Source organism: Aphidius gifuensis, linkage group LG1, assembly GCF_014905175.1.
Source record: "Aphidius gifuensis isolate YNYX2018 linkage group LG1, ASM1490517v1, whole genome shotgun sequence".
Taxonomy (NCBI): domain Eukaryota; kingdom Metazoa; phylum Arthropoda; class Insecta; order Hymenoptera; family Braconidae; genus Aphidius; species Aphidius gifuensis.
The window spans coordinates 1,142,634-1,170,368 of NC_057788.1; the positions used below are offsets into that span (position 1 = coordinate 1,142,634).

Here is a 27,735-nt window from a genome sequence, read left to right on the forward strand (position 1 = left end):
TATTGTGATTAATATTAATTTAAAAAATTAATCAATATTTTAAGCACTACTTTTTATATTTGATGTTTAAAAAAAAAATTATGAAAAAAAAATTTAATCCAATTATTTTGATGATATAATCATTGCGAATGAAAGCTGAATAAAAAGTAAAAAAAAATAAAAATATATATAATATTAAACGTGTGGCATTTGTATGTAATTAAAAATAGAAAAAAAAAAAAAAAAATTATCTTTATTAATTAATCGGTATGCCTTTTTCATGTGGATTTATACGTTGACTCATAATAGTGCTTTATAAAAGTTTCTACAACGCTTTGCGATATCGAAAAATATAAAAAAAAAAATATATAAAAAACATGATAATAATATTAATAAAGTAACAATCAATGTTATTAATAATAAATATATAAATAAATGATTTTATACTCGATTGCATAATTTGTTTTAGGCTTAATATCAATTTGAAATAAATGTAATGATAATATTATTTAAATAAAAAAAAAATAACAAACTAAATTATTGATAAATAAATAATTGAGTGGCTAATGTATTAACCACTTGAATATATTCGCACAATATTATAAACGGCTTAATTATAAAATAAAAATAAAATAAACTATTTCACAAAAATTATTATTAATTTTATTGATAAACACAAAATATACACCTTAAATATATTTTCATTTTCTAATTTAAAAATTACTTTATTAATTATTATTTATTTAAATTTAAATTGTTATTATTTTTTTTTCACAAGCTAATTAATGTTTTTATTTTTTTTCAATTAATCAATATAATTATCAATTATTTTTCATAAATATTCATGATCTAATCAATCGAAATAAAAAATATTTTTAAAAAATTCATTTTTTTTTTTCTCATCGGATGGTGCTGCCACCAAAATAATAATAATAATTAATATGATGATGTGACACACACGTGATATTATTCATGACGTCACTCATACATGTATGTATTGATAAGAAAAAAAAAATAAATAAAAAAATAAGGTAGGTTTTTGAGATAAAAAAAAAAGAAATGGCCGCGAAGAAAAAAATTGAGCATTGTCGCGACAAGTGCTGCTCGAATAAAAAATTATATTAAATGATAATAGCTTAAATTAAAAATATAATTATCATAAATTAAAGTGATTGTTGTACTGTTAAATGGTACAGGTGAAATATAATGTTATTAAAAAATCAACGTGTTGATAAAAAAAGCCGAAGGCATAAAACCGCCAAGGCCACGGCCGGTAAGTCAAACAACTTTTCATATCTCTTTTTTTTCCTTTTTTATTTATATTTTTTTTACCTGTTTATGGGATTTTTTTTTGGACCTTTTTTTTTGCAATATAAAAAAATAATATTTTTAAAAAACTATAAAATTACTTGTTGATATTTTTTCAAGGTTTTTTGTTATATTTTTTTTACTATTTTTACGGAGAGATTGGTATTTTTATTTTTATTTTTTTTTGGAGTAAAATTTATACCAGATGCTTCCTTTTTTTTTATCAAAATAATATTAATGCGTATATCATATTTTGCTCTTGGTACGTATTATTATTATTAATTGATTATTAATGTTAATAAAAGTACAGTAATTAGTATTCATTTAAAAAACTCAATTAACAGCTGATTTTATTGAAAAAATTAACGAAAAATATGTTTCATTATTTTGAGGTTAGATTGTTTCTCCATTTTATTTATTTAGTAATATTTTTATTTATTTATAATAATCATTAGTTTTTTAAAAATAATATTGACAAATACTTTTTTACATTATTTTTTAATATTTTATTTTTTTTAGTTTTGTTTTTTACGATAGAAAAAAAATACATCGACAAATATGCGTCGTTAAAATTTAAATTTTTTATTCAACTGCATTGAACAATGTTTGAGATATTTAAATAATTTTTTTTATTACCGATAATTAGATGAATTGTTTAAAAGACAATAATAGTAGTTTAAATGTTTTTTTAATATTAGTCAGTAATGAATTGATGATTGATTTGAACTTTAATCTTTTGTTAACTCGTTATTATTTTTTTTCTATTTATTTTATTTATTTATAATATTTATGTCAAGATTTTTTAAATATCCTTCATCAATAATAATAAAATTTTAATTTTAATAATTTTGTATATTTTTATTTATTAGCAGCAAAATGTAAAATAGTTTTTGCATTATGACATTCAGCAACTAGTCTTATCTGTATTTGTTAGAATTGCTTTTATTTTTCTTGTTACTTTGCACCTTATCTGTGTAAAAAGATGGATTTATAAACAAACTAAAGTGTGTTTGCTATCAAATGATAAAGAATTATATTCTAGAATGATCTTTGTTAATTTATTATTAATAAATTATATTTAGATTATATTTTTTATCTTAATTTCTTTCTATTTTATTCATTCAAAAATAATATTCTGTTTAATTTTTTTTCAAATATATTTTATCACTTTATGCTATGACAAGTTGAGATTTTGAAATGAAATATAATTTACTTCAAGGACTTTGTAATGTAGAACTAATCATTGTCAATCTGCAAAAAAAAAAAAAAATTGCAAATTGCAAATTGCCTTTCAAATAATTATGTTTCTCAAGTTCTTTTTGCATATTCAAAATTTTTTTTTTTTCCTTTTATCAATTGAGCTTGATATTTAATTATTTATAATGAATTTTATTCAAATTTTTTATTAAAATCATTTTTAATTGTCAAACAAATGATGTTAAAAAAATTTTAAAAATATTGATTACACAAATCAATAAATTTTTACAAAAATCGACGATGAAATTTTAATAGAAAAAAATTAATTTTCAAAACAAAAATCGAAAAATATTTAAAATTTTTCAATTATTTAACGGAGTGTTATAAAGTTATTAATTTACATATTAAAAAATTTAAAAAATCAAAAATTTACAATCTAAACAAATTAAATTAATTTGAATTTTTATAAAAATTGTTGTTTAAATTATTTTTTAATAATAATTTATCTTCATAAATGTATTTATAAATAATTTTGCAATAACATGTAGTTTATTTATTTTTTCAAAACAAATAAATAATTGTTTTGACAAAAAAAAAAATATATATATTAGATAAAATCGATAATATTAGTGATGACGAAATAAAATTATTTCATTTCTATTAAAACTTTTACAATTATTTTTATGTTATTGATCCACCTTAAAATAAAACATTGGTAAAAATAAAATCTTGTTGATCATCATCATCATCAATGCGTAGGTCTCTTGATGCATCATAAATTTTTTATTTATTTTGTCAATTTTTATTTATTCATCATGTGCTTGCAATTCTATTTTATAAATTTTTTTAAATATACTTAACAACTAATAATACATTATCACGTGTTTGTCAATTACAAGGTCATTTGAATATTAACAATAACCACGTGTTTCAAAGAAATTATAGAAAAAATATTTTGTAAATTAAATAAAGAAAATTTTATTTAATTTACAATTTCTAAATTTTATCATGACAAATAACAAATAAAAATTTATAATCCTTATTTAAATTTTTAAATTTTTTCTTATTAATATTTAAAAGTCTGTGATTTATTATTTTGAAGATTAAATTTGAATATTTGTTCGAAATTGAGACACAAAAACATATATATTTTTTATAATGTTTTATTTTATTTTATTTGGATTAAATTTAAATTTTTTTCTAGTTTAAATTTGATCAGTTGGATTTTATTTGTTGAAGAATTTTAAATAAAATATAATACGTTGGCATTTGAGAATATCACACACAGTTTAATGGGGTACAAAGTCCATAGTCAGACAGTATAAGACTTGTTGAGAATCATTTATTAAACGTAACTGTTCAACAAGTTGATATTGGACTTTTGTGTAACATGCATACAAAATATTGCAATAAATACATATGTCAATTTTGTATTTACTAAATGTCCTTATCAAAGTCAAAATTCAGCTCAAAATAAAATTTAAAAAATATACACAAAATCATTTATTATTGTCTGATAAATAAATGAAAAAATACAAAATTTACTCGACAATAATTTAATTTTTTAAAAAAACATTTTTTAATTTCAATTTTTTAAATCCTTTTCATAAATTTTTTTATTATATTATTTTTAAATTGATAAGAAAATATGATTAAAATTTACACCCGAAAGAATAGACTATAGTTTATAAAAACTTCAAAAATCTTTATTTAAAAATCATCTAAAATTGTTCTAAAAATAAAAATGTAACTGACTAAATTCATTAAAAAAAAAAATTAAAATTAAATTTAAATATAAATGAAAATAACTAGTACTTGAAAAAATCAATTATAATTTATTGTAAATGATACTTTTCAATTGAGAAACATAAATTCCAAAAATTTTAAAAATAATATATTTAAAAAAAAAAAATAAAAGCTATTGATAAAATATAATTACACCATATTTCATAAATAAATTAGCATTCAAGTTTATCTATCAGATAAAAAAAGTCATTTAATTATGAAATTTCATAACTAATCAAAATATTTTTCTCAAATATTTAATGAATTTACGAATATTAGACAATTTAAATAATTTTTTGGATCATTAATCGTTATAAATTAATTACAAATGAATTTTTTTGAGTTAATAAATATTTTTTATTATCATATTTGTCATCAATAATCGATTATCTTGATAATCAAATTATCCTAGTTGTAAAAATTACATAATTAAATATCTCAAGTATTTTATTTGCAACATAAATTAGGTATTTCAAATATTTCGTTGATATTAATCAACAACATTGAAACCGTCAACACACTCCTGTATGATTATATGATTAAAAAATTTTTTTAATATATCAATAATTTTTTTCAGTGCTCCTCGAGCCATTATACATTTATGATTATTAATTCAACGGTCTCAATGCTTCAATGCAGTCTTCTAGAAAATTTATTATCATGACTTTTACTTGTTTCTATCTGTGTAGTTTATTATACGACGTAACACACAAATGCCCTTAATAATTTTGCAATGTTTTTTTTTTTTTTTTTATTTTTTTATTTATTTTGATTCGACGTATTGATCTTGAAGACTTGAATTATTATTATTTATTTTTTTGTTATTACATAACTTGATAAATAAATCAATGAGAAAATTGATTGAAAATTTTTAAAATTTTTTTTTAGATTGTTGAATACTTGAAGTTTAGATTTTAAATATATTTATATTTTATATTTAGATTAAAATAGCGTTATCATTGTTCAATGTTTAATTGACTTTTCTGCATTTAACACGTGTCGCTAGTTTAATATCTTTTTATTTTGCAATTTATTTATTTAATTTTTTGTGTAAAAATAAAAATGACAATGCTTGATTCAAGTGTATAAATGAGCGATGTTTTAATCGTTATCTTGAAAGGGTGAAGAAATTGAAGCGAGGACAGTTATTGAAGAAAAAAAATTAAAGAAAAAAAAAAACACATGCAGTGATATGAGGCCAATTACCTACTGATAATTCTCATCGCTGCTTTATAAATAATAATATACTTCATAAATATAAATGAAATTATGATTTTAAAGAAATTAAAAAATATTTAAACAATCAATTATTAACAAATGTTTTTATTTTTTATTTAAAAAACAATTGATACAACGAAAAAATTACAAATAATAGGAATTTTTTTAAATTAAATTATAGCAACAATAGAAATAATATAAACAAATAATAGTTTGGAATAAATTGATTAGTCATTTATTTAGTATTATTTGATTAACAATTTTTTTTTATTGAAAAAGAAATATTGACTTTTGAAGCTTGAGAAAAATATAAAATTGCAAAAAAAAATAAAAATAATTGAAATTGAAACTTGAAAATTTTATGAGAATTGTATTTTGGTGTTGTTTAAATATTAGAAGCATAATTTTGTGAAATTTTTTTTTAGAAATATTTTTTTTTAACAAATATAACTTCCAGCGAAAAATTCCAAATTTTGTCTCTAAGTATGACGCTGAAGCTATCCTCGTAATTTTTTTTTTATTAAATTGTTGAGGATTTAAGCTAATTAGGAAAAAAAATTGGATAGTTTTGAAATGGTCAAAGAGGGGTAAGGGGTGGATTGTAACTGTTTTTAATTTTTTTGACTATGATAGAGCTGAGCTATTTTCGTAATTTTTTTTTTTTCTAGTTTGGGGAAAAAAATAGAAATTTTTGAAATGGTCAAAGGGGGGTGAAAAGATTAAAAACAATTAAAAACCACCCCCTACCCCTCTTTGACCATTTCAAAAATTCCTAATTTTTTTTCTTAATTAGCTTAGGTCTTCAACAATTTTATAAAAAAAAAATTACGAGGATAGCTCAACTCTATCATAATTAAAAAAATTAAAAACCAATAGTCGTCGTAAAATCGTATAAATCCACCCCCTACTCCCCTTTGACCATTTCAAAAATTATATTTTTTTTTCCTCAATTAGCTTAGATCATAGACAATTTAATAAAAAAAAAATTATGTGGATAGCTCAACTCCATCATAGTTAAAAAAAATCATAATTCGAAAAATAGAATTAAAATAGAATAGAAATAATTTTTTTTTGCTCTCTATGACATTTCGAGTTGAGACAGTGATAAATTAATTGAGGTGAATGCTGAGTCATTGAATCTGTTCTGTATCCTCAATACACTTGTTGACAATATCAGCCATCCATGCATTAGTTGGGTAAATAGAAAAATGACAATAAAAATTATTTAAATAAACAATAAATAAATAATAATAAATAAAAAAAATAACAAGATCATTTTAACAAGACCTCTTCACATTACATCCAACTCTTTTATTTTTATTTTGATACACATTTTTTTCTCATTTTTATTATTTATTAATATTTATTTATTATTAATATTTATCATTTATTTTTATGACGTCCAGATAAAAGACAATAAACTCACCATTATTTCAACAACTGAATACATAATTAATTTTTTTTCATTTTTTTTTTTTTTTTTCACCTACACACTTACAAGCTTTACAATGCTTATTATTTAAATGAAAAAAAAAATACTATTTATTATTTTAACAATATATAATAATTATTAATAATCTATCAATTAAATAATCAAAAAAAAAAAAAATATATTAAACAATTTTTAATACAAAAAAATACGCATTTTATATAAAAATTTTTCTTTTTTTTTCGATTAAATGTATAATTTACAATTATTATTATTATTTATTCATTTTTTTTTTTTATCAATTGTTAAATATTATTATTTAAATGAACTTAATAAATAAATATTTTTTTTTTTTTTTTCATGTATACAGAGAGAATTATTTTATTAAAATTTTTTTTTCGTTTAATTTTTTTTTTTTTTCACCATTGAATTTGTCAAATGAAATATAAACTGTTATAATAATAATATTTTTTATTGTATTTATTGGATTGATTGTAGTTATATTATTGTTTTATTTGAAAAAAAAAAAAAAATAATAAAAAAGAGGACAGGGTGATGATATAGAGTAGAGTGAATAAATAAGCAAAGCCGGGTCATTGTCCAGTACCAGACGAGATTTGCGTTAAATGATGTGTACAATACTACTATACAATAATATATAAATGTTATTGTCACAATGTTGTTGTGTTAAATGTCGGTATGTTAAATAAATGTGTATATTAACTCAATGTATTACTACGTTTTCTCTCGTCTGGTGAACTTTTAAATAATGCCAGTTTTTGATTGACTGTCTCACCTCTGAATATCCAATGGGCCTTCAAAAAATTTAACCCAAAAATATTCAGAAATATATATAAATAAAATGTCAACTACATAATAAACAACAACAATTTAATAATAATAATTAATTAAATAAATAAATAATTAAATAAAAAGAAAAACAAAAAAAAAAATTTTTAAACTTAAAAATTGCAGATATTTAATTTATTTATTAAATAAATAATAATATTGTTATAATTTTTTTAACATTAATTAATTATTAAATTAGTTTCAATCAATTTTATTATTATAAATAATTTTTATACATATAACTTTCTATATTTGCAATAATTTATTTGATTTACGAAAAATAAAAAAAATTTATTTATTTATTTTTTAAACATTATTATTATGTTGTTGTTTAACCGGTTTTTATTGACTGAATGTTTAAGATACCTCAACACTCGATTTCAAATCCTGTGTACTGCAATTATATATTTTTTAAAAAATTCTCTTACGATGAATTTTATAAATCTAATTTTTTGTCTTTTACTTGTTTACGACGACAATGACAAATTGCCATCAATATACTCGAGAGAAAAAAAGAGAGATCAAATGTATTTTTTTTTTTTATAATAAATTAAAAAAATAATAATGTTGATAAGAAAGATAAGACATTGATGATAATTTTACAAGGCTCTTTATTTGTTTATGATATCCAGAAAAGTCTACATTAAAATAAATATAATGCGTTGATGGTTATGAGTAAATTGAGACAATAATTTATTGCTTTATTATACGATAATCTTCCTGACAAAAAACAATCATATATAACTTAATTTTTTTCTAATAACAAAATATATATTATAATCTAATTTGCCATTTTTTTTTTTTGCAAATTCAACAATTTTTTTTGTATATAACGTTGTTTTCCAAAAAAAACAAAATAAACCGGTTGCATTGGAAGCTGGTGCAACTACTTTCAATTCAACTAAGGAAGACCCAGCCCTGAATATATTTTTTAACATTTGTTGTTGACCATTTTAAAAAACGTGAAATGTTTAAAGATATTTTTTATCTCGATATATTGACCTCGCAAACGTATATGTAGAACGTCAATGAAAAACCAGTCTCATTAAACATTGAGTCCTAATTTTTCTTTTTTATTTTCATTTTTTTATTATTATTATTTTTAATTAAAAATACATATACATTACAAGGGCAATAATTGGGTTTACAAGATTTTTATTATTTATCATTGAAAAATTATAAAATTGATGATAAATTTAATTTGAAAAATGGAAAAAAAATTAACAATAATTGATTTTTTTAAGAGACAAAATTTAAATTTTTTCTTTATTTATTTATATATATTTTTCTGGTAATTAATTTGTTAATTAATTAATTTATTTATTCATTGAAATTTAGGTTTGAAGATAATAATATTAATTGATTTTTTTAGAAAGTCAAAATTTAATTATTTCATTCATTTACTTGATCATTTTACTTGCTATTTAATTTATTCAATTTTTTTCTAATCATCCGGTATAATTATTTTTATAGTTAATTAATCGATAGTCGGTATTTTTTTTTTTTTTTTTTTATCATAACAATTATGGAAAATCCAAAGATGATATGTGCTCGATTTCCTGCAATTACGTATGATATGTTTTGCGGTCAGGTGTGGCTTCTAGGTATTGATCAAATCCAAGGTCAAATCGAAAAATAATCATTATCATAATAATGAGTCAACTTTATTATAGATACCAAAATTATTTTTATATTTTTATTAGCTGCAATTGATAAACAATTAAAAAGATAATAAATAATCGAAAAAAAAAAAAAAGAAAAATTCGATCAATTAGTTAATTAATTTATTGTTACACAATTTCTTTATGATTTTTTTTTATTTTGTATCAATAAATATACTCAGTTTTTCTATTCACTGGGTTTTTTCTTTTTTTTTAATTGTTATAAAAATGACTGTAATTGTTGAATAATAATTCTTCAGAAGTTATTAATTTATAAAATCGTTAAAAAAGCAATAATTTAATTTGTATTATGCATAGAAAATAATAATTTTTTTTTACTATTTAAACAAGCAATAATGTTAAAATTTTTATGTCAAAAATAAAAATTTATTAATAGTAGTTAATTTTTTAAAAATCATTAAACATTATGATTTTTTGAATTTTGTATTTTCTATATTTTTAAGTAATTTTTTTTTTTTTTTACATTGTTTTTTTTATTTTGCAATGATTAATGATGATGATTCACAAGTACATTCTTTGAATAATGAGTACAAATTTTTTTTTTTTCATATTCTATTTAATTTTTTTCATTAATTTATATGATTTCTTAAAATAAATAAAAATTATTATGCTCTGAAAATTATGTCTACATGAATAAATAATAAGCCAATCAATTTTGTTTTTTTTTTTTTTTTGGAAATTATTTACCAGTTTTTTAAAGAAATAAAAAATTATTATTATTTTACAGAGATTTTAATTTTTTTTATTTTTATTTATAATAAATATAGAATTATTCTGTTAGCGTGTTTTTTTTTTTTGAAAAACAAAATCAAGATTTCAATGATACTGTGATTGTTGAGTTATTTATTTTTTAATGATTGTTTTTATTTATTTTTTTTATTATTATTTAAGTATTTACTGCACATGTTGCATCTTCATGGTCATTGTCGATGGATAGATTGACGTCAGTATTGACCGTTTAAATTATATTGCGTTACCTGAACGCTAATTGATCTCACAACATGTACACGATTATCTAATGATTCCTTTGCAAACATAAATTAATAAATAAATAAATGGATAAATAAATAAATAGACACATGCCTCTATATTATCTTTGAAAATCGTGTCAGCCAGCACCGATAAAATTTCGATAAGAAAAATTTAAAAATATAAAAACAAACATCATCTGTAAAATCATGAAAATTTGACCTAATTTTTATTTTTTTATTACTTTTACAATTATTACTATCTAGATTCTTAATGAGTTTATTCATTTTATAAATTTTTATTAATGTCATTTAATTTTATTTCATATTTTTATGCACTTGAAACAACGTTTTTCTTTTTTTTTTTAATTTAATTATTGCTCATTTTTATTTCGTTTATAATGGTGCATTTTTTAAATTTCATTCAATAAATTTTACAATGAATATTTTCCAAGAATAGGGTCGTTTTTTTATTTATCTTGAAAACTGGTTTTTGTTTTTTAAATTTAGTCTAATTTTGTTTCTTGGAAAAAAGGGTGACCTATAAATTTTCTTGGTAATTTAAATGCCCTTTTTGGCTTTTTTTTCATTGGCATTTAAATTATTTAAAATACTCCGTTTTATAACTTTTTTTTTTTCAATTTTTATTCTCAATCGTTCACGTATTATTTATTGTCTAATTGCAAATTTTTTATTTTCGTGAAATTGAATAACGTTTATTAGCTTTTCCAATTTTACATTTTAATTTTTATTGAATTTTTTTTTTTTTTTCATTTGATATAATATTGGCAACAACCTGATATTTAATAGTCAAATAAATTTTTAAATTTTTAACAATTTGTAAATAAAATATTTGTTTATTTTAAAATTTAAATATTTATATTTTTAACACGTGAAAAATAAAATTTAAAAAAAAAAAACGAAAAAAAAGTAACTTGATAATTTTGAAGCTCATAATTCGTACCTCTAGAAAGTTAGCACACCACAATGGACACAAACTAATATAGAATTAAAATTTTATGCTTCTTTTGTGCTGTTGTTGTGTAGAACTCGCGATTTTTGTGCTTTTATATATTTTTTTTTATGCAAGTTGTGCTAGCTTAATATTAAGTTAACACAACCTCCTTAATAATTAACTTATTCTAATAAATTCTCGATCAAAATTATGTGTTTTTTATGTGTTTTAATTCTACGTTTAAATCAATTTTTTATTTCAATCAATTTTAATTTAAATAATTTTTTTTTGAATAATGTTGTGCTAGCTTAATATTAAGCTAGCACAACTTCCTTAATAATTAACTTATTCCAGTAAACTCTTGACCAAAATTATATGCTTTTTATGTGTTTTAATTCTACGTTTAAATTAATTTTTTATTTTAATTACTTTTTTATTAATTTTTATTGAAATAATTTTTTTAGCACAACATTTTTAGAAAAAAAAAAGAAATTATTTGAATGAAAAGTAATTTAAAAAAAAATTAACTCAAACGTAGAATGAAAACATAACATATTGGTTAACAAACTAAAGATTAGTAATAAGAAGTTAAATTAATATGAAGCTAGCACAGCGTTGCATAAAAAAAAATATATAAAAGCACAAAATCCGCGAGTTACACAAAAAAATAGCACAAAAGAAACATAAAATTTTAGCTCTAACTATATTAGTTTGTGTCTATTGTGGTGTGCTAACCTTCTAGACACTTCTAGAGGTATAATACATAACGATATAATTGTTTTTATTTTTCAGCAATAATTTTATCCTGTTTATTATTATAGTATATTATCTAATGAAAAATAAAAAAATTTAAAAAAACATTAATATCAAAAAATAAATAAATTTAACTTAATAAAAAAATTTGCATCTAATTGATATTGTAAAAAGTTTACAAAATAAATAATTTGTATATATAATTATTTAAAAAACTAATTAATATATTTTTATCAAACAGAACACTGCAATTTGTTTGAGTACAATAAATATATTTATAAATAAATAATAAAACAATAAATGTGGATATTTACATTGATAATTTTCGCGTGCAACGACTTTTCTGTCTGACTACAATGATTTTTTATATTTTTTAACAATTTTTTTTCGACACAGTGTCGGCTTGGTTCAAGGTCGAGGTGAATGTTCCTTTTCAATGATTCTCTTATATATATTTATGTCCAAGTATCTGGACTTTGACTTGAAAATTATCCTCAAGATTTTTAAAATAAATTTTTTCAATTTTTTTTTTTTTGTTATTCAAAGAAATATAATAAAATATTTATACCAAACAGAAATAAAAGAAAAAGTTTCTGTCAAAGGGGAATAATATAAAGAAAAAATTAAAAATATAATTATGTATGTGTGTATGAATTAAACGATTTGTATTTAAATAAAAATTGCGTTTCATTTGCTTTGAATATCCGGCGCGAAACCTCGATTAGAATATCAGGAGGTCAATAAGTCGTCGTCGTTTCGATTCGTCTATAAATTTTCTTTACGAAGATAAACATTTTAATATCATTTATTCATAATAATATTGATATTTATTTTTCTAAATTTAATTATATATCCATTGTTTAATTATACTTGAAAATTATTTTTCATTTTTATTTTGAAAATTTGTATATTTATTGTTCATAATACAATAACATTATAAATATTTATATATTTATTTTTAATTAATTAATAATTAACCAATTTCATTAATAAAATGTAGAAAAAAATTTTTTTTGTTGCTAAATAATTAGAAAAATTAGAAAAATTAAAATTATAAATAAATTTTAAAAAGTTTTACACTTTTTTCTCTCTTGTTTTGTTATTGTTTATAATTTTTGTTTTTTTTTAAAAAAAACGGTAGATCTTATGAATCAATAAATTTTCATTGTCTCTAAAAAGTAATACAAAAAAATTTGACCTGATTTCAATTTTTATCATTGAATCTTCATGAGCATTTATTTATTTATTTTATTGTTTTACTACTACAAGGGTTTATAATCATCAGATATTTTATCGAAAATCAAGGTGCTTGATAATTTTGTAAACATGTGTTTAACTTGTATAAAAATATCATTATCAATTTCAAATTATTGCTCCAATTTGATATTAATCATAAAAAAAATTTACTGATTATTTTTTTTATATAAATTTAATTTGTGTTAAATAATTATTTACATTCAATGTATTACATATATATTTAAAAATTATAAATAAATAAATGACAAACAAATTATAATTACAATGAGAAAAAATTAATTTTTATTATTAAAAATTATATTTTAAAATTGAAAATTCATTTTTGATACAAAGTGTAATGAAATGTTGATAAATTTATAAGTGTGAAATTTTTTTTTTTTTTTTATGCATAAATATGTCTTGATGAAAGAAAAAGATTATTATAATTTGTTTATTATAAAAAATTACAATATAAAATAGCATATGTTTTATCACTGACAATTTTATCTCTCATCAAAATTTCGTCGTCTTATCTTTGAGATCATTATACAGTCTTTCTCATGTACTTGTTTTCAGACAAATACTAATTATTATTTTTTTATTTCATTCTATTATTTAAAGGTCGTATCGTCAATTACCTCTTGTATCTATGCAACAATTAATTTTTATTATTATATAATAAATATTGTAGCACAAGTTAACACGTTATACAACTTTTTTTTTTTCATTTTTTTTTTTTAATCATGTTTTAATAGACACACTTGATTTTTTATTTTTTATATTTATTATTGATACTATTTATTAATGAATTAGTTACAAATCAAGCTTGATAATTTTTTTCAATTAATTTTGAATTTTATTTGCCGAAAAAAATTATTGAAAATCAAGAAATGAAATTTTTTTAAATCAAAAATTAATTATTTTTAATTACAAAAGTTATTTCTGGTTATCTATATCAATCAGTCACAAAATTAAATGATAAAAATAAACCAGACATTTATAAATAAACACCCAATATTATATGTATATTTTTTTTAATTACCAAAAAAAAAAAATTTATCAAAATAAAATTTTATGTATCTTAAATTTCATATCCTACTTTTTGATTAAATTAAATATCTCTTTAAAAAATTCATTAAAAATATTTATCAATATTTTTCACCTCATTTTCATTCATAAATAATAAATAAATAATAATAATAACCATCAAACAATTTACAATAATAATTATTTTAATAAACAAAAAACAAAAAAAAAAAAATTCTCAATTTAAAAATTAAACATCTACTTGAATAAATTTTTTTGAAAAACCTTGAAAAGCATAAAAAAAATAATATATAAAATATTAAAATAAATACAATCAACAAATTATCACAAATCCTAGAATGAACAACAATAAAAATTCTTTGAAAAATTAATAACAATAATAAAAAAAAAATTATAAACTAAAAAAGAAAAAAAAAAAAAAAATACCAGAATATTATATAAAAGCGATCAATTAAAAAAAAAAAAATCGTCAAATCCAAGAAAATATCATTAAAATTGTAAATAATTATTAACAATTAATCTATTTAATTAATAATAAATTAACCCCCACCCTCACTAAGTTTATTAATAATTAAAAAGTAAAAAAAAAAAATTTATAAAAAAAAAAAATTTAACGAAAAAAAAATCTTTTAAAAAATATACTCGAGAGACACATAAATGTAAAGAGGGATAATAATAGGGGATGGTATAAAACGATCTTTTAAAAATGATAAAAAAAAATACATAAAAATATTTAAAGACAGAAAAAAATAGCTGTGGGACGAGACTTGTTGCAAATGAGTGAGAATTTTTTTTTTTTTTTTTTTGCAATTCTTGTCGTTGTTGTGTCGCTGGTTGGATCACATCCAATCATTATTTTATATATGTATATATAAATTTTATATGTGGGTATATTTAATATATATATATGTTGAAGAGAATAATATTAGTGGGGGTATATTTACTTGCTATTCACTGTGCCAGCAACGATGCGAAATGACGAAGTCCACCAGTTTGCGTCGTGGCTTCAAATGATCTCGATTTAATCATCTTTACTCTCGGTAAATTAATATTTAAAAAAAATATTAAAATACATAAAATTAATTAAATTAATATTACAACATTAATTAATTTAATTTATATTTTAATTAAAATAATTAAGAGTGTATTTGCAAATTTTTGTGACGTTGTTACATTATTTTTTGTTTGATTGATTTATTGTTTTAATTTTAATAAGTGTTTTAATAAATTTAATTATTATTAAATATAATTATTATTTATTTATATTTAAGATACTTTTTTAAGATGATTTTTTGGTGTTATGGCGGGAATTTGTGAATATAAAATTAGATTTTTAAAAAAGGATATACATTATTGGACTGCAATTAAAAGTTGCAGAACTTGTTTATGTTATTTATATTTTTTTTAAGTTTGAAAAATATTCATTAATCGTGTGTATGTGAATAAATAATCAAGACGAATATCATTAATTTGTTTTATTAAAAACATTTTTAAGTATAAAAAGAAAAAAAAAAAACATTTTCAAGTTTAGAAAAAAACTTTTTTAAAAATTTTTTATCCAGTGAAAAATATATTGTGATAATAATATTTTTTTCAATATTATTTATTGTGTTTTTGTATTGTTTTTATTTTTCAAATAACATTATAAAGAGAAAATCAAGTGATTTTAAATTTTACAAATTTTTTTCTTTTGCATTTATAAATATCATTGGCTAATTTTACATTTAATGGCACCGGATTTTGAGAAGAAACGAGAACCACGAAGGGTTGGAGCTGGTTATATACAATCAAATATAGATAAAGGGATGATTTTGCAAAAATTTTCCAATAATCCTTTATCTGATTATTATCTTTATGGTAAATTATGTAATTATATAAATTTCTCATCAAAAATACAAACAAAGCAAAACAAAAATATAAAGAAAAACATTATTTTTTTTTAAATTGCAATTTATTATAAATTAACAATAATAATAATAATAAATAATAAAAAATTCATCTGTCAATTAAAAGATAATAGCAATAATTAATATTATAAAAATTATTTATAAAAATAATAATAATAAAAGCTATAAATTTTAATTATTTATCAATTTTTTTTTTTCTTACTTTTATAGTCATATTAATTTCAATTATTTAAACAATTAAAAATAAATTTTATAACATTTTAAAATTTATTATTATGATAATTAATAATAATTCTTTTTATTACAATTATTATAAATATTTATTTTTATTAATAATAGTAAAATTATGTGTAAAATTAATTGTTAATTTATATTTTTAAATTTAATTAATAATTTAAGTAATAATTTAGGTTGTTAAAATTATAAAATTATTATTTTATATATTGACATGGATTATTTATTATTTTTTATAATCTTAATTTTGATTTTTTTTTTATTTATTTAAATGAGGATTAATTTTATACCAGTTTGAAATTTAAATTTTCTTATTATCGTTGTATGTATATAAATTGATACATCCACTGCTTTCACCAGATTGCAAATGCGTAAACATGGTAGTATTATTTACAACAACGAGAAAAAAAAAAAAAAATTAAAATAAATAAATTTTCTCTTTTTTGCATTGATTATTGCTTATTAATTATTTTTTTTATAAAAATTTATCTGGATCTCAGGGACATCAAGGTAAAAACTTGTAAATATAAAGAATAATTTTTTTTTTGTTTATTAGTATTTAAATATAGATATATTTTACGTTTTAAAATATATGTGGTTTTTTTTTTTTTTGTTATTAAAAAATATTTAATTTATTGTTGTTGGTATTATACAAGATTTTTGTACGTCATTTAGTTTTGTGAAAAAATATTGATAATAAATGCGGATGAAGAAAAATATAATTATAAATAAATAAATAAATAAAGGGGAATAAAATTATGAAATGATTGTTGAGAGATTAAGAGAGAGAGGGAAAAGTAAATCGTTGATAATGTTGGAATGATAATTGTTGCTGTGCTATTGCAATATTAAATACAAATGTTTTTTATTTTTTTTGTTAAATTACAATTTCCATCTTGAAATAAATTTTTTTCAATTGAATTTAATGTTTATTTATAAACAATATTATTATAAAATACATCAGGTGATTAATTTTTACTATTTATTTTATTTTTTTATTATTTGTGTAAATTTTTTTCATCATGTTGAGTTGAAAAAATATAAAAATTACATTCGAGATATTTAATACCCTAAGAATGTCACATTCTCAGAACATTTATCTACAGTTCAAGGATAAAAAAAAAAAAAATTAATGAATGAATAAATAAATTGATAAAACAATTTGAATATTTTTTTTTTTTGTTTTTGTTATAATTTATTTGAAAAAAAATTTGAAATAATAGTGGATAAATTATAAAAATACAAAAAATGTTTTTAGAAAAATTTTAAAAATGTAGAAATATATTTATAAAATTTATCTAGTTCACAGAATTTATCATTGTTGAACGACAATTTTTTTTTTTTGTTGTTTTCATAAACTATTAACATTTGAAAAAAAAAAATTAATTAAAAAAACATCCGATACAAAATGTGGGGAAATAAAATTTCATAACAGATATATTCATTTGAGTGTGAAAGTTTTTTATTTCAAATATTAACAAATATAAATAAATAATAAATTGATATTTGCATAATGCGATATTAATATCAATGATATTTCAAACATTACTAAAATATTTTTAAATAAATTCTAAGAGTAGTAAAAAAAAAAAAAAACAATATTAGAAATATATAAAAAAGAAATATTTTCAAAATAATAATACAGATCAGTTAAACAATCTGAACAATGCAAAATTATCATTATTATTATTGAAAAATTTACTCCAATAATAGATAGCACTTATTTACGTAAAATTTTAAATATTTTTCGTTTATTGCATGACAAATAACAATCCCAATAAAAAGAATATAAAAATTATTCAATTAAATTATTATAATCTAATTTTTTGTAATTAAAAAAAACTACCCCAATAATATTTAATGAATTTATTTATCTAAAATAAACAATATTCAATTATTCACTTCTTTATTCACTTATTTATTTGTTTATTTATTTATTGTACGACAAAACTTAGATGCATTTTCGTCCCCTTGGAAAATGAACATTATAAAATTATTAAATTTAATTATAATAATTATTTCTGTATTGAAAAAATCCACCCTAATAATATTTTATAAACAAAAATTTATTTATTCAAAATAAACAATGTTTATTAATTTACTCATTTATTTATTTATTGCATTTCCCTTAGAAAAATTAACATCATATGTAAAATTCGATGCCCATTAAGAAACATTGGACTATTATTATTTATTAATCGAAAATTGTGCAAATAGAATATAAAATGCATTAAAATTTCCTAGAAAAATTAACAATATAAAGAAATTCAATAAAATCATAATAATAATGAATCATTTTCATTTCAAATATTCCTACTGGAATAATAACCGATAGACAAAGACATAAACAAATAATAAAAAAATTAAAAAAAAAAGCTCATATAATGTATCCTTGAGACATCAGGAGTGTCACAGTTAGCGCAAATGTATATTTACAATTTAATAGTAATAATGTTTATCGATCTTGTTATCAAGAAGCCACTCTATAAGTGTAAATTTTTCAAAGAGACATATAAATAAATGCCAAGTAAACCAAATAATAAAAAAAAAAAGAAAAAAAAAACATTATAATAATGTAAATATTAATTTATAAAATAAATAAATCATCAATTTATATATTAATAATAATAATAGAATTTAAAATAATATTTTATAAAATATATATATTTATTCACATGGTAAAAATAATTATTTATATAATTAATTTAAATATATTTTTAAAAAAAAATAATAAACAAATAAACGGTCGTTGACATTTTTATGTTATTTTCCATAATTATTTATTTAATTTTTTTTTTACATTTAAATAATAATAAATTAAATAGAACAGTGTCATTTAGTTTCATCTCATCATCATTCAACAAGTCTATCAAGCCACCCAACTAAACCAACCACCCCATGGCGTGCTCAATTATCCTTGCCAACAATACTGCGTTTCTATAGATAGAAATTGTACGTCTATCTAATTTAATTTTTTTTTTTATTTTTTTATGTCTAGTGTTTGTCATAATATTAAATTTTTTTTTTTTAACTTTTATTTATTTAGCTTTTATTTAATTTTACTTTTTATTCAGTAAATTTATCAATGAATATAAATGTTAAAAAAATATGAACTGGAAATATGGTTTTTTTTTTTTCTTGCAAATTTTGTATTTTCATTTAAAAGCCTCTTTCCATTGGATGTTTTTTTTTTAAATATATTTTTGGTACTTGAACTCTTTGCGGGATTAATTTATTATTTATTTATTTATTTATTTATTTTATAAATAATATATTCGTACACGTGCGTCATGCATTTATATTCACGTGAATGCGTGCGTATGAATTGACCATGGATAAATATTTTGTAAATTTATCGTTTATTCACCCGGTATTCACGTGATTATTTTTTTATTTATTTTTTTTTGGACATAAATATACTAAATATATTTTTAAATTTGTCTTATGATTTTAATAATATTATCATTCGATAATTTAATTTAAAAATGAAATTGAAAAATTTTTTTTCAGCTCGAAATTGACATAAATAATTACTTACATAATTTTTTTTTTCAATTTTTCAATTATCAAAAAAAGAACAGGTATAATATTTTGAAAATATAAATACAATAGATTGAAAAAAAAAAAAAATAAAAAAGTACTATGATAATTGAATTTATTGTTGATGCATATTTCAGAAAAAAAAAAAGGATAAATAAAATTAACATATAATTTAAAATTTATTTTCAAAATTTTTTATTTTTTCTTTATCTGAACTTTGTACGATTAACAATTGTCATTCTCGAAGTATCCACTATTATATATCATGTTGACAAAAAAAAAAAAAATTAATGAAAAAAGATTGAATAACAAAATGAAAAATTAATTTAAAAGAAATGAAAAAATACAATTTCTTATATTTTATAAAGGGATAAATAATATTGAGCTATTAATTAAATTATTTATATAATTGATGTGATAAAAATAGTTAATTTAAAATATTAATTATTTATTTTAATTTACAGGTAATGTTGGTGGAGGGACACCGTTACTAGCAAGTTCGATTACAACAAATTCGAGTCATCATAATACAAGGAGATTTTCTCATCAACGTCAACAACAACAACAAAATATTGAACAACAACAACAACAACAACAGCAACAGCAACAACAAGTACATCAGCATCATTCACCAGCTAGATCACCATTAGCTGCATTAAGCAGTTAATAATTATTAATTTTAATTTTAGTCTTGGAATAACGGTGCAATTGGTGAAGAAGATAGTAAACGTCGTAAAATGGATATTAAACTTGAATCTGAAGATGCAAATTTTACATTTCCTGAAGTAACTAAAAATGGTAGTGGTAGAACAACAGATAATAAAATAATACGTAGTACAAATGTTGGTACAACAAGAACAAATAATAATGGAAGCGTTGGAAGAGTTATTGGTGTTACAAGACCACGTTCATCACCAGGTGTTTATGGAAAAAGACCATCAACAACTCATCAAGGTCCCATCACACTTACCTCGCAACTTTGTACGTGTCCGCGTTGCGATCGCCTCTTTTAAATCGTAATTTTTTTAATTATCCATTTTGAAAAAGAAAGGAAAAGCAAAAAAATATAAATCAAATCAAAATCAATTCAAATGAAAAAAAAAAAAAGGACAAATAATTTATTTTGTCTTATTTATTTGATTCCATGAAAAAAAAAAATAATCATTAAACTAAAATTTACAATTTTTATAAATTTATTTTGTTATTCTTTTATAATTTGATGAAAATTAATTTTTAAAAAATTACTATTATTTAAAATGAAACAATAAATAATATAATATTATCATTTTTTTTTTAAATTATATTATTATTAAATTACAGCAAGTGTTTCGAGAGATGGAAAAATACAATTACAAATAATGTGTCAACCAGAACAACAACATCGTGCACGTTATCAAACAGAGGGTTCACGTGGTGCTGTTAAAGATCGTACTGGTAATGGTTTTCCAACTGTACGTTTACTTGGTTATGATAAACCAACATCATTACAAGTATTTATTGGTACTGATCTTGGACGTGTTGCACCACATATGTTTTATCAAGCATGTCGTGTTAGTGGTAAAAATTCAACACCATGTATTGAAAGAAAAGTTGATGGTACTATTGTCATTGAAGTTGATATGGATCCAACAAAAGATATGCTTGTAACATGTGATTGTGTTGGTATATTAAAAGAACGTAATGTTGATGTTGAACATAGATTTCCACAAGAAGCTAATTTATTACAAGGTAGAAGTAAAAAAAAATCAACACGTTGTCGTATGGTATTTCGTACACCAATTACAAATACTGATGGTACCATTGAAACACTACAAGTTTGTTCACAGCCAATTGTTTGTAGTAAGTTTTTTTTTTACTATTTTAAATATATATTAATTATTTTTAAATATAGTTTAATGTATATTTGTATTTTTTTTTCTATAGCACAACCACCAGGTATACCAGAAATATCTAAAAAATCATTGACATCATCACCATGTACTGGTGGTATTGAATTATTTATATTAGGAAAAAATTTTCTAAAAGATACAAGAATTGTATTTCAAATTGATAATGAAGTTACAAATAATGTACTTGAACAACATTGGGAATGTTCAGTAATACCAGATAAAGAATTTCTTCAACAAACACATTTAGTTTGTATTGTACCACCATACAGAAGACAAGATCTTACATTAAATGAAACAATATGTGTTAAATTATATGCAATATCATCTGGTAAAACAAGTGAACCACATAATTTTTTTTACACAGCAACATCAACACCACCTGGACCAACAATTGGTAAAATTGAAACAACAATAATTAATAATAATAATAATAACAGTAATGATAATAATGCTACAGCATTATCACCATCAAATGTACCAACGCTAATAACAACAAATACAAATGTAACAACAAATTTTTTAACAAATTTATCATCACCATCAGCAATACAATCACCAACTCATCAATCATCATCATCATCATTAGCAACAACAGCAACAACAGATATATTAAATAATAATAATGATTCAACAACAGCAACAACAATATCACCAGTTGTTGCTAATCAAGTAGCACCATTAATGATATGGACAAATCAAACAGCTTCAATACCACCAGTAGAAACAACTACAACAACAACAACACCACCAACAGATATTATGATGCCACCACCATCACAAACACAAAATAATATTATAACAAATTCATTATTAAATCGTCGTTCATCAACAAATCATCAAATAATAATACCTGATAATTTAAAATCTGAATTACTTGATGATAATAGTGAAAGTAGTATGGTAAGTGATACAAGTATACAAAGTATAACAACAACAACATCAAATGGTAATTCAAATACAAGTCCAATGCATCAATTAGTTAATGATATTGATGCAACAATTGATTCAACTTCGCAAAATAATTTATTAAGAACAGTAACAACATTACAAACCAAAGATACAAATGTTGGATTATTAAATGTTGTTGATATTATTAATAATCAAACACAAGTTGACATTTTAAATTCACATACCAATAATAATAACAATAATAGTAACAGTAATAATAATAATAATAGTAATAATAATACCAATAACAATATTAATAGAGATACATCACCAATATTAACAAATGATAATGTAACAAATACATCATTATCTGGTGTTGTTGATTTACGTATGAAACAACATGAATATGATACACTAAGTAATTTTACAACAACACCTGTTGGACAACCATTGCCAAATCAAAGTAGTCAATGTATTGAAAAATATTTAAATCATATTGAATCAACAAATAAAACTAATAATAATAACAACAATAATAATAATCAAGATAGTAATTATGTTGTTGATACAATGCAACAACGTGCATCAATAATATCAAGTACAAGAGAACAACAGCAACAGCAGCAGCAACAACAACAACAGCAACAACAAGAAAATGATACAAATAATTTATTAGCACCAAATCAAGCAACAGTTAAACTTGATGAATTAGTTAATTCAGCTGTTGATTCACATCAAATGATACAATCAATGGATACAATAACAACAAATACAAATTCACCATTAACAAATGTTGATACAATGACAAATTCACAACAGCAACAACAACAAAATAATCATTCAAATTCAACAATACCAGTTAAAACAATGTTACTTGAAGTATTATTACCAACTCCAATGGTTACATCAAATACTGATACAATAACATCATCAACAAATGATGTTACAACAGATAATAGTAATTTATTAACAACAATAAATGTTGGATTACATCAAACAATGCAAGATAATAATGTAACAACAGTTAATGTTAATACACATGATTTATTACAAGTTACAAATGAACCAATACAACAAATGCCAATGAGTCAACAGGATGTTGTTATGCAACAACAAGTACAAGTTGAACAAGTTGTTGCTCATGCACAACAACAAGTTGAACAAGTTGTTGCACAAGTACAACAACAAGCAGCACATACTGTACAACAAGCACAACAACAAGTATTTCATCAAGTTTATCAACATACACAAGTTGTACAACAAGCTGTACAACAAGTACAAGCAGCACAACAGGTAAGTCTATTAATAAAAAAATAAATAAATAAATAAACAAATTTTAAATATTAATTATTATTTTTATTTAAAATACAGGTACACTCAGTACCAGCTGTACAACAAGCAGTACAACAAGCAACAAATGAAGTTGTACAACAAGCAGTACAACAAGCAACACATGAAGTTGTACAACAAGTACAAGCTGTACAACAAGCAGTACAACAAGCACAAGCAGCACAAGCAATGCAACAAGCTGTACAACAAGATATTGGATCAATGTTAAATCAACCAGCTGGTTTTGTTGCTGAAGCAAGTAGTGCACTTGCTAATGGTGCATCACAAGAACCATGTCAACAACGTTTAACAAATGCTGCTGAACAAGCTATAACAAATGTCATAACAAATGCAACACAAGATATTATTAATAATCGTCCATTATCAACAACAACAGCACAAGCTATTATTGCAACTAAAAATATATTAAATAGTGTTGCAACACAAAGTGCACAATTAATGAATAATGCTATGAATGAAATATTACCAAAATCACCATCAAATAATGGAACAAGTATTGTTGAACAAGTTGCTAGAAAATCACCACCAATAAATATACCTGTTACGACAAATCATCATGTTGTTAATGATACAAATATTACAAATACAGTATCAACAACAAATGTACAAATACAAAATGTTGGTAGAAAAACTGATGATACTGGTACAATGCTACCACAAGAATTAACATCAATGTCTGAACATGATCTTTTGAGTTATATTAATCCAAGTTGTTTTGATCAAGGTTCATTTCTCATGTAAAAAAATGTAACGAAACAGTCATTTTTTTTTTTAGTAATTTCTGGGTAATTCTCATGATTTGTTAAAATATTCATAATTATTATTATTACTACTGGGAAATTTTATTTTCAAACTTTTTTTTTTTTTGTTAAACATTTATTTCTTTTTTAAATTATCGTTTTCAATTATTATTATTTTTATTGATTATTTAAGTTAAAGACGGGCGTTTGGGAAAAACGTGACGAAAAAAAAAAAAAAAATTACAAAATTGTTATTAATATTATTTTTGAATTATTTTTAAGTATTTTTATTTTTAAATATTATTTGAAAAAATTTGTATCATCTGCCAGCCTATATCAAGGTGCCTTTAAATATTAATTATAAATTGGTGTTGTTTAATTGAAAAATATATCAAAACAATATTGAAATGAAAATTTATATGAAAAATGTATAAATTTCGGCTGGATTATTTTGATGATAAATGCAAAATTTATAATGATTATATTATACGTAAATAATTATAAATATTATTAATATTTTATGCTAATGAGTACCTTAGGATTAATGTAATTATATTTTGTTTTTTTTATTTGACTTGATTTCATTATGATAAAATGAATCATTACGACATTTTAATTTTTTTCTTTTTTGTAATCAATTATTTACTTATTGTTTTTTAATTTAATAATTATATTGTTAAATAATGTGAATTATTATAAACAATTTAATGGGAGAAAAAAAAAAAATATTAATGTGATTTTTATTGTTATATAATGGTGTTTAACATGTTAAATAAAAAAAAAAACTGTTTTAAAATGTTTTTTTTTTTTTTCTTGAATTATGCAAAAATATGTGTAGCTTAATGAATCAGCTTAATTTTTATATACTCCATATATTTTATCTAAAATGAAATTTAAAAAAAAAATATAATAATTGCTTGTGATGATATGAAATAATATTTGTTTAAATAATAATAAATAACTGACGTTTGCAAAGAAAAAAAAAATAATAAAAATTAATGTCAAAAAAAAAAAACAAGGCCTTGGGTTTACCTGTCAATTGACATGTCTAAATTTGGCAGTTAATTTTCAAAGGCACCATAAAAAAACGACATATTTATTTTAAAAAATTATTATATATTTTTTAATTGTTATAAACAAAAAAGCTATATTGAAAAAAAAGAAAACAAATTTAAATACATAATGACGAGTTAATAATTTAAACAAATTTATGTAACTGAATAATTACAAATTTAAAAATATACATGAAAAAATATTGTAACCATTTCGTAATTATTTACATAAATATATATAAAATCTAATCGATATTTTGCACGTAGTTAACAATGATTATCAAGTTTTTTGTTAAATATATAAAAAAAAAAATAATTTTAAATAAAATTTACAAAAATTGTCTTATTATATTATTACTCTTTGAATAAATGTTTTAAATTAAACTAATGATTATTGTTTATTAAATTTATTTCAACTTTTTTCTTCCAGCAAAAGTTTCCCAACAATTTCTAATTTTACTTTTAACAATTACAAATATACAAAACAATATTTATTTAATTTCATAATAATCTCTTTTAAATATAACATTTAATTGTTTATAAATATTATTATTATTATTTAAATCAACAACCATAAATCATTTAATTTTTTAACTTTATTTTCTTTCAGTAATTTATCAAGATGTTGAATGACATTTTTAGCAGCTGCTGGCCACAAGCTTTCATCTTTGTCCTGATGAAAACAAAAAATAAAACAAACATAAGCAAATAATTAATTAAAAATAAATTGTTTAAATAATTTACCTTGTAAACTTTAGCAACAATATCATTAACAGATAAATAATTATCACTTGATTCTTTGAGAACATTCAAAATATCAATTTCTCTTTTATTTCTATGTTGAATGTAATAATTTATTTTAACATTTGGATTATCAACAACTGGTCCATGACCTGGATAAATACATGTTGAATTTAATTTTAATAATTTTCCAAGTGTTATCATGTAATCATGTAGATCTTCAAAAACAGCTGTTGTTTCACCAAGTATACAATCACCACTGAATAATATATTTTCATTTTCAAGTAACAAACATGCATGATCAGTTGTATGACCTGGTGTATATTTAATTTTCAATTTAGCACCTTCAACATGGAACAATTGTTCATCCACAAGATGTTGCCAATTTTCTACTGGATAACCAGTGTCATTATCATCATCAGAAGAACGTGGAAATTTCCAAATTGTTGGTGTTACATTTGATGATGATTTAACAAGGCTTTCAACAGCTTTTGAACCACCAATATGATCATGATGCCAGTGGGTTATTATCAAGTGTTCAATTGTTGCATTTTCTTCTTTTAACACAGCATCAAGATGTTTTATGTACTTTGATGATGTATCCTCATCACCAGAATCAATCAAAATACGTCTGTTTATTTTAATTAAGACAATAAAAAACATAACCTGTGGTTAATTTTTATTTTTAATGTTTATTGTTTAATTGGATTGTTTTTTGTTTTTATTATTTACCTTTTGCCTGTACCAATGAGATATGTATTTGTACCTTGAAGTGTCATTACACCTGGATTACATCCTAATATTCTAATGACACTTTTTGATAATTTTGAGACAAGTGGTAATGATGTCAGTGACATATTGACTCAATAATTCAGTCAATTCAGTCAATAGCAGCTGGTATTATCTGGTAAAATGATAAATGATAATTTAAAAAAAATACCAAGATGAGATTTTTTATCTCCATATTTAACTGAGATGACGTTGTGAA

At 20.6% G+C, this 27,735-nt stretch overlaps 2 protein-coding genes across 6 annotated transcripts; one reads left to right on the top strand and one right to left on the bottom strand.

The window, feature by feature from the left end:
• The first annotated feature begins 1,034 nt into the window (after positions 1 to 1,034).
• On the top strand, positions 1,035 to 25,323 carry LOC122860755 (nuclear factor of activated T-cells 5). Of its 4 annotated transcripts, XM_044164711.1 has the most exons (6): positions 16,036 to 16,263; positions 20,552 to 20,739; positions 20,777 to 21,068; positions 21,408 to 21,926; positions 22,011 to 24,157; positions 24,236 to 25,323. In XM_044164711.1, the coding sequence occupies exons 1-6, from the start codon at positions 16,134 to 16,136 to the stop codon at positions 24,953 to 24,955; spliced, it is 3,996 nt and encodes a 1,331-aa protein (XP_044020646.1). In that variant the 5' UTR covers positions 16,036 to 16,133; the 3' UTR covers positions 24,956 to 25,323. The 4 variants fall into 4 exon arrangements, with proteins under 4 accessions (XP_044020643.1, XP_044020644.1, XP_044020645.1 ...); XM_044164708.1 differs by lacking the exon at positions 16,036 to 16,263 and adding an exon at positions 1,035 to 1,252 and having other exon boundaries at positions 20,552 to 21,068; XM_044164709.1 differs by lacking the exon at positions 16,036 to 16,263 and adding an exon at positions 15,361 to 15,446 and having other exon boundaries at positions 20,552 to 21,068.
• A 561-nt stretch (positions 25,324 to 25,884) lies between these two features.
• On the bottom strand, positions 25,885 to 27,728 carry LOC122860756 (endoribonuclease LACTB2). 2 transcript variants are annotated; one of them, XM_044164712.1, is made up of 3 exons: positions 27,480 to 27,728; positions 26,751 to 27,378; positions 25,885 to 26,679 (listed from the first exon to the last, which is right to left on the bottom strand). In XM_044164712.1, exons 1-3 carry the CDS (start codon positions 27,602 to 27,604, stop codon positions 26,566 to 26,568), a joined length of 867 nt encoding a protein of 288 aa, XP_044020647.1. In that variant the 5' UTR covers positions 27,605 to 27,728; the 3' UTR covers positions 25,885 to 26,565. The 2 variants fall into 2 exon arrangements, with proteins under 2 accessions (XP_044020647.1, XP_044020648.1); XM_044164713.1 differs by having other exon boundaries at positions 26,751 to 27,413; positions 27,480 to 27,588.
• Positions 27,729 to 27,735: the final 7 nt, after the last annotated feature.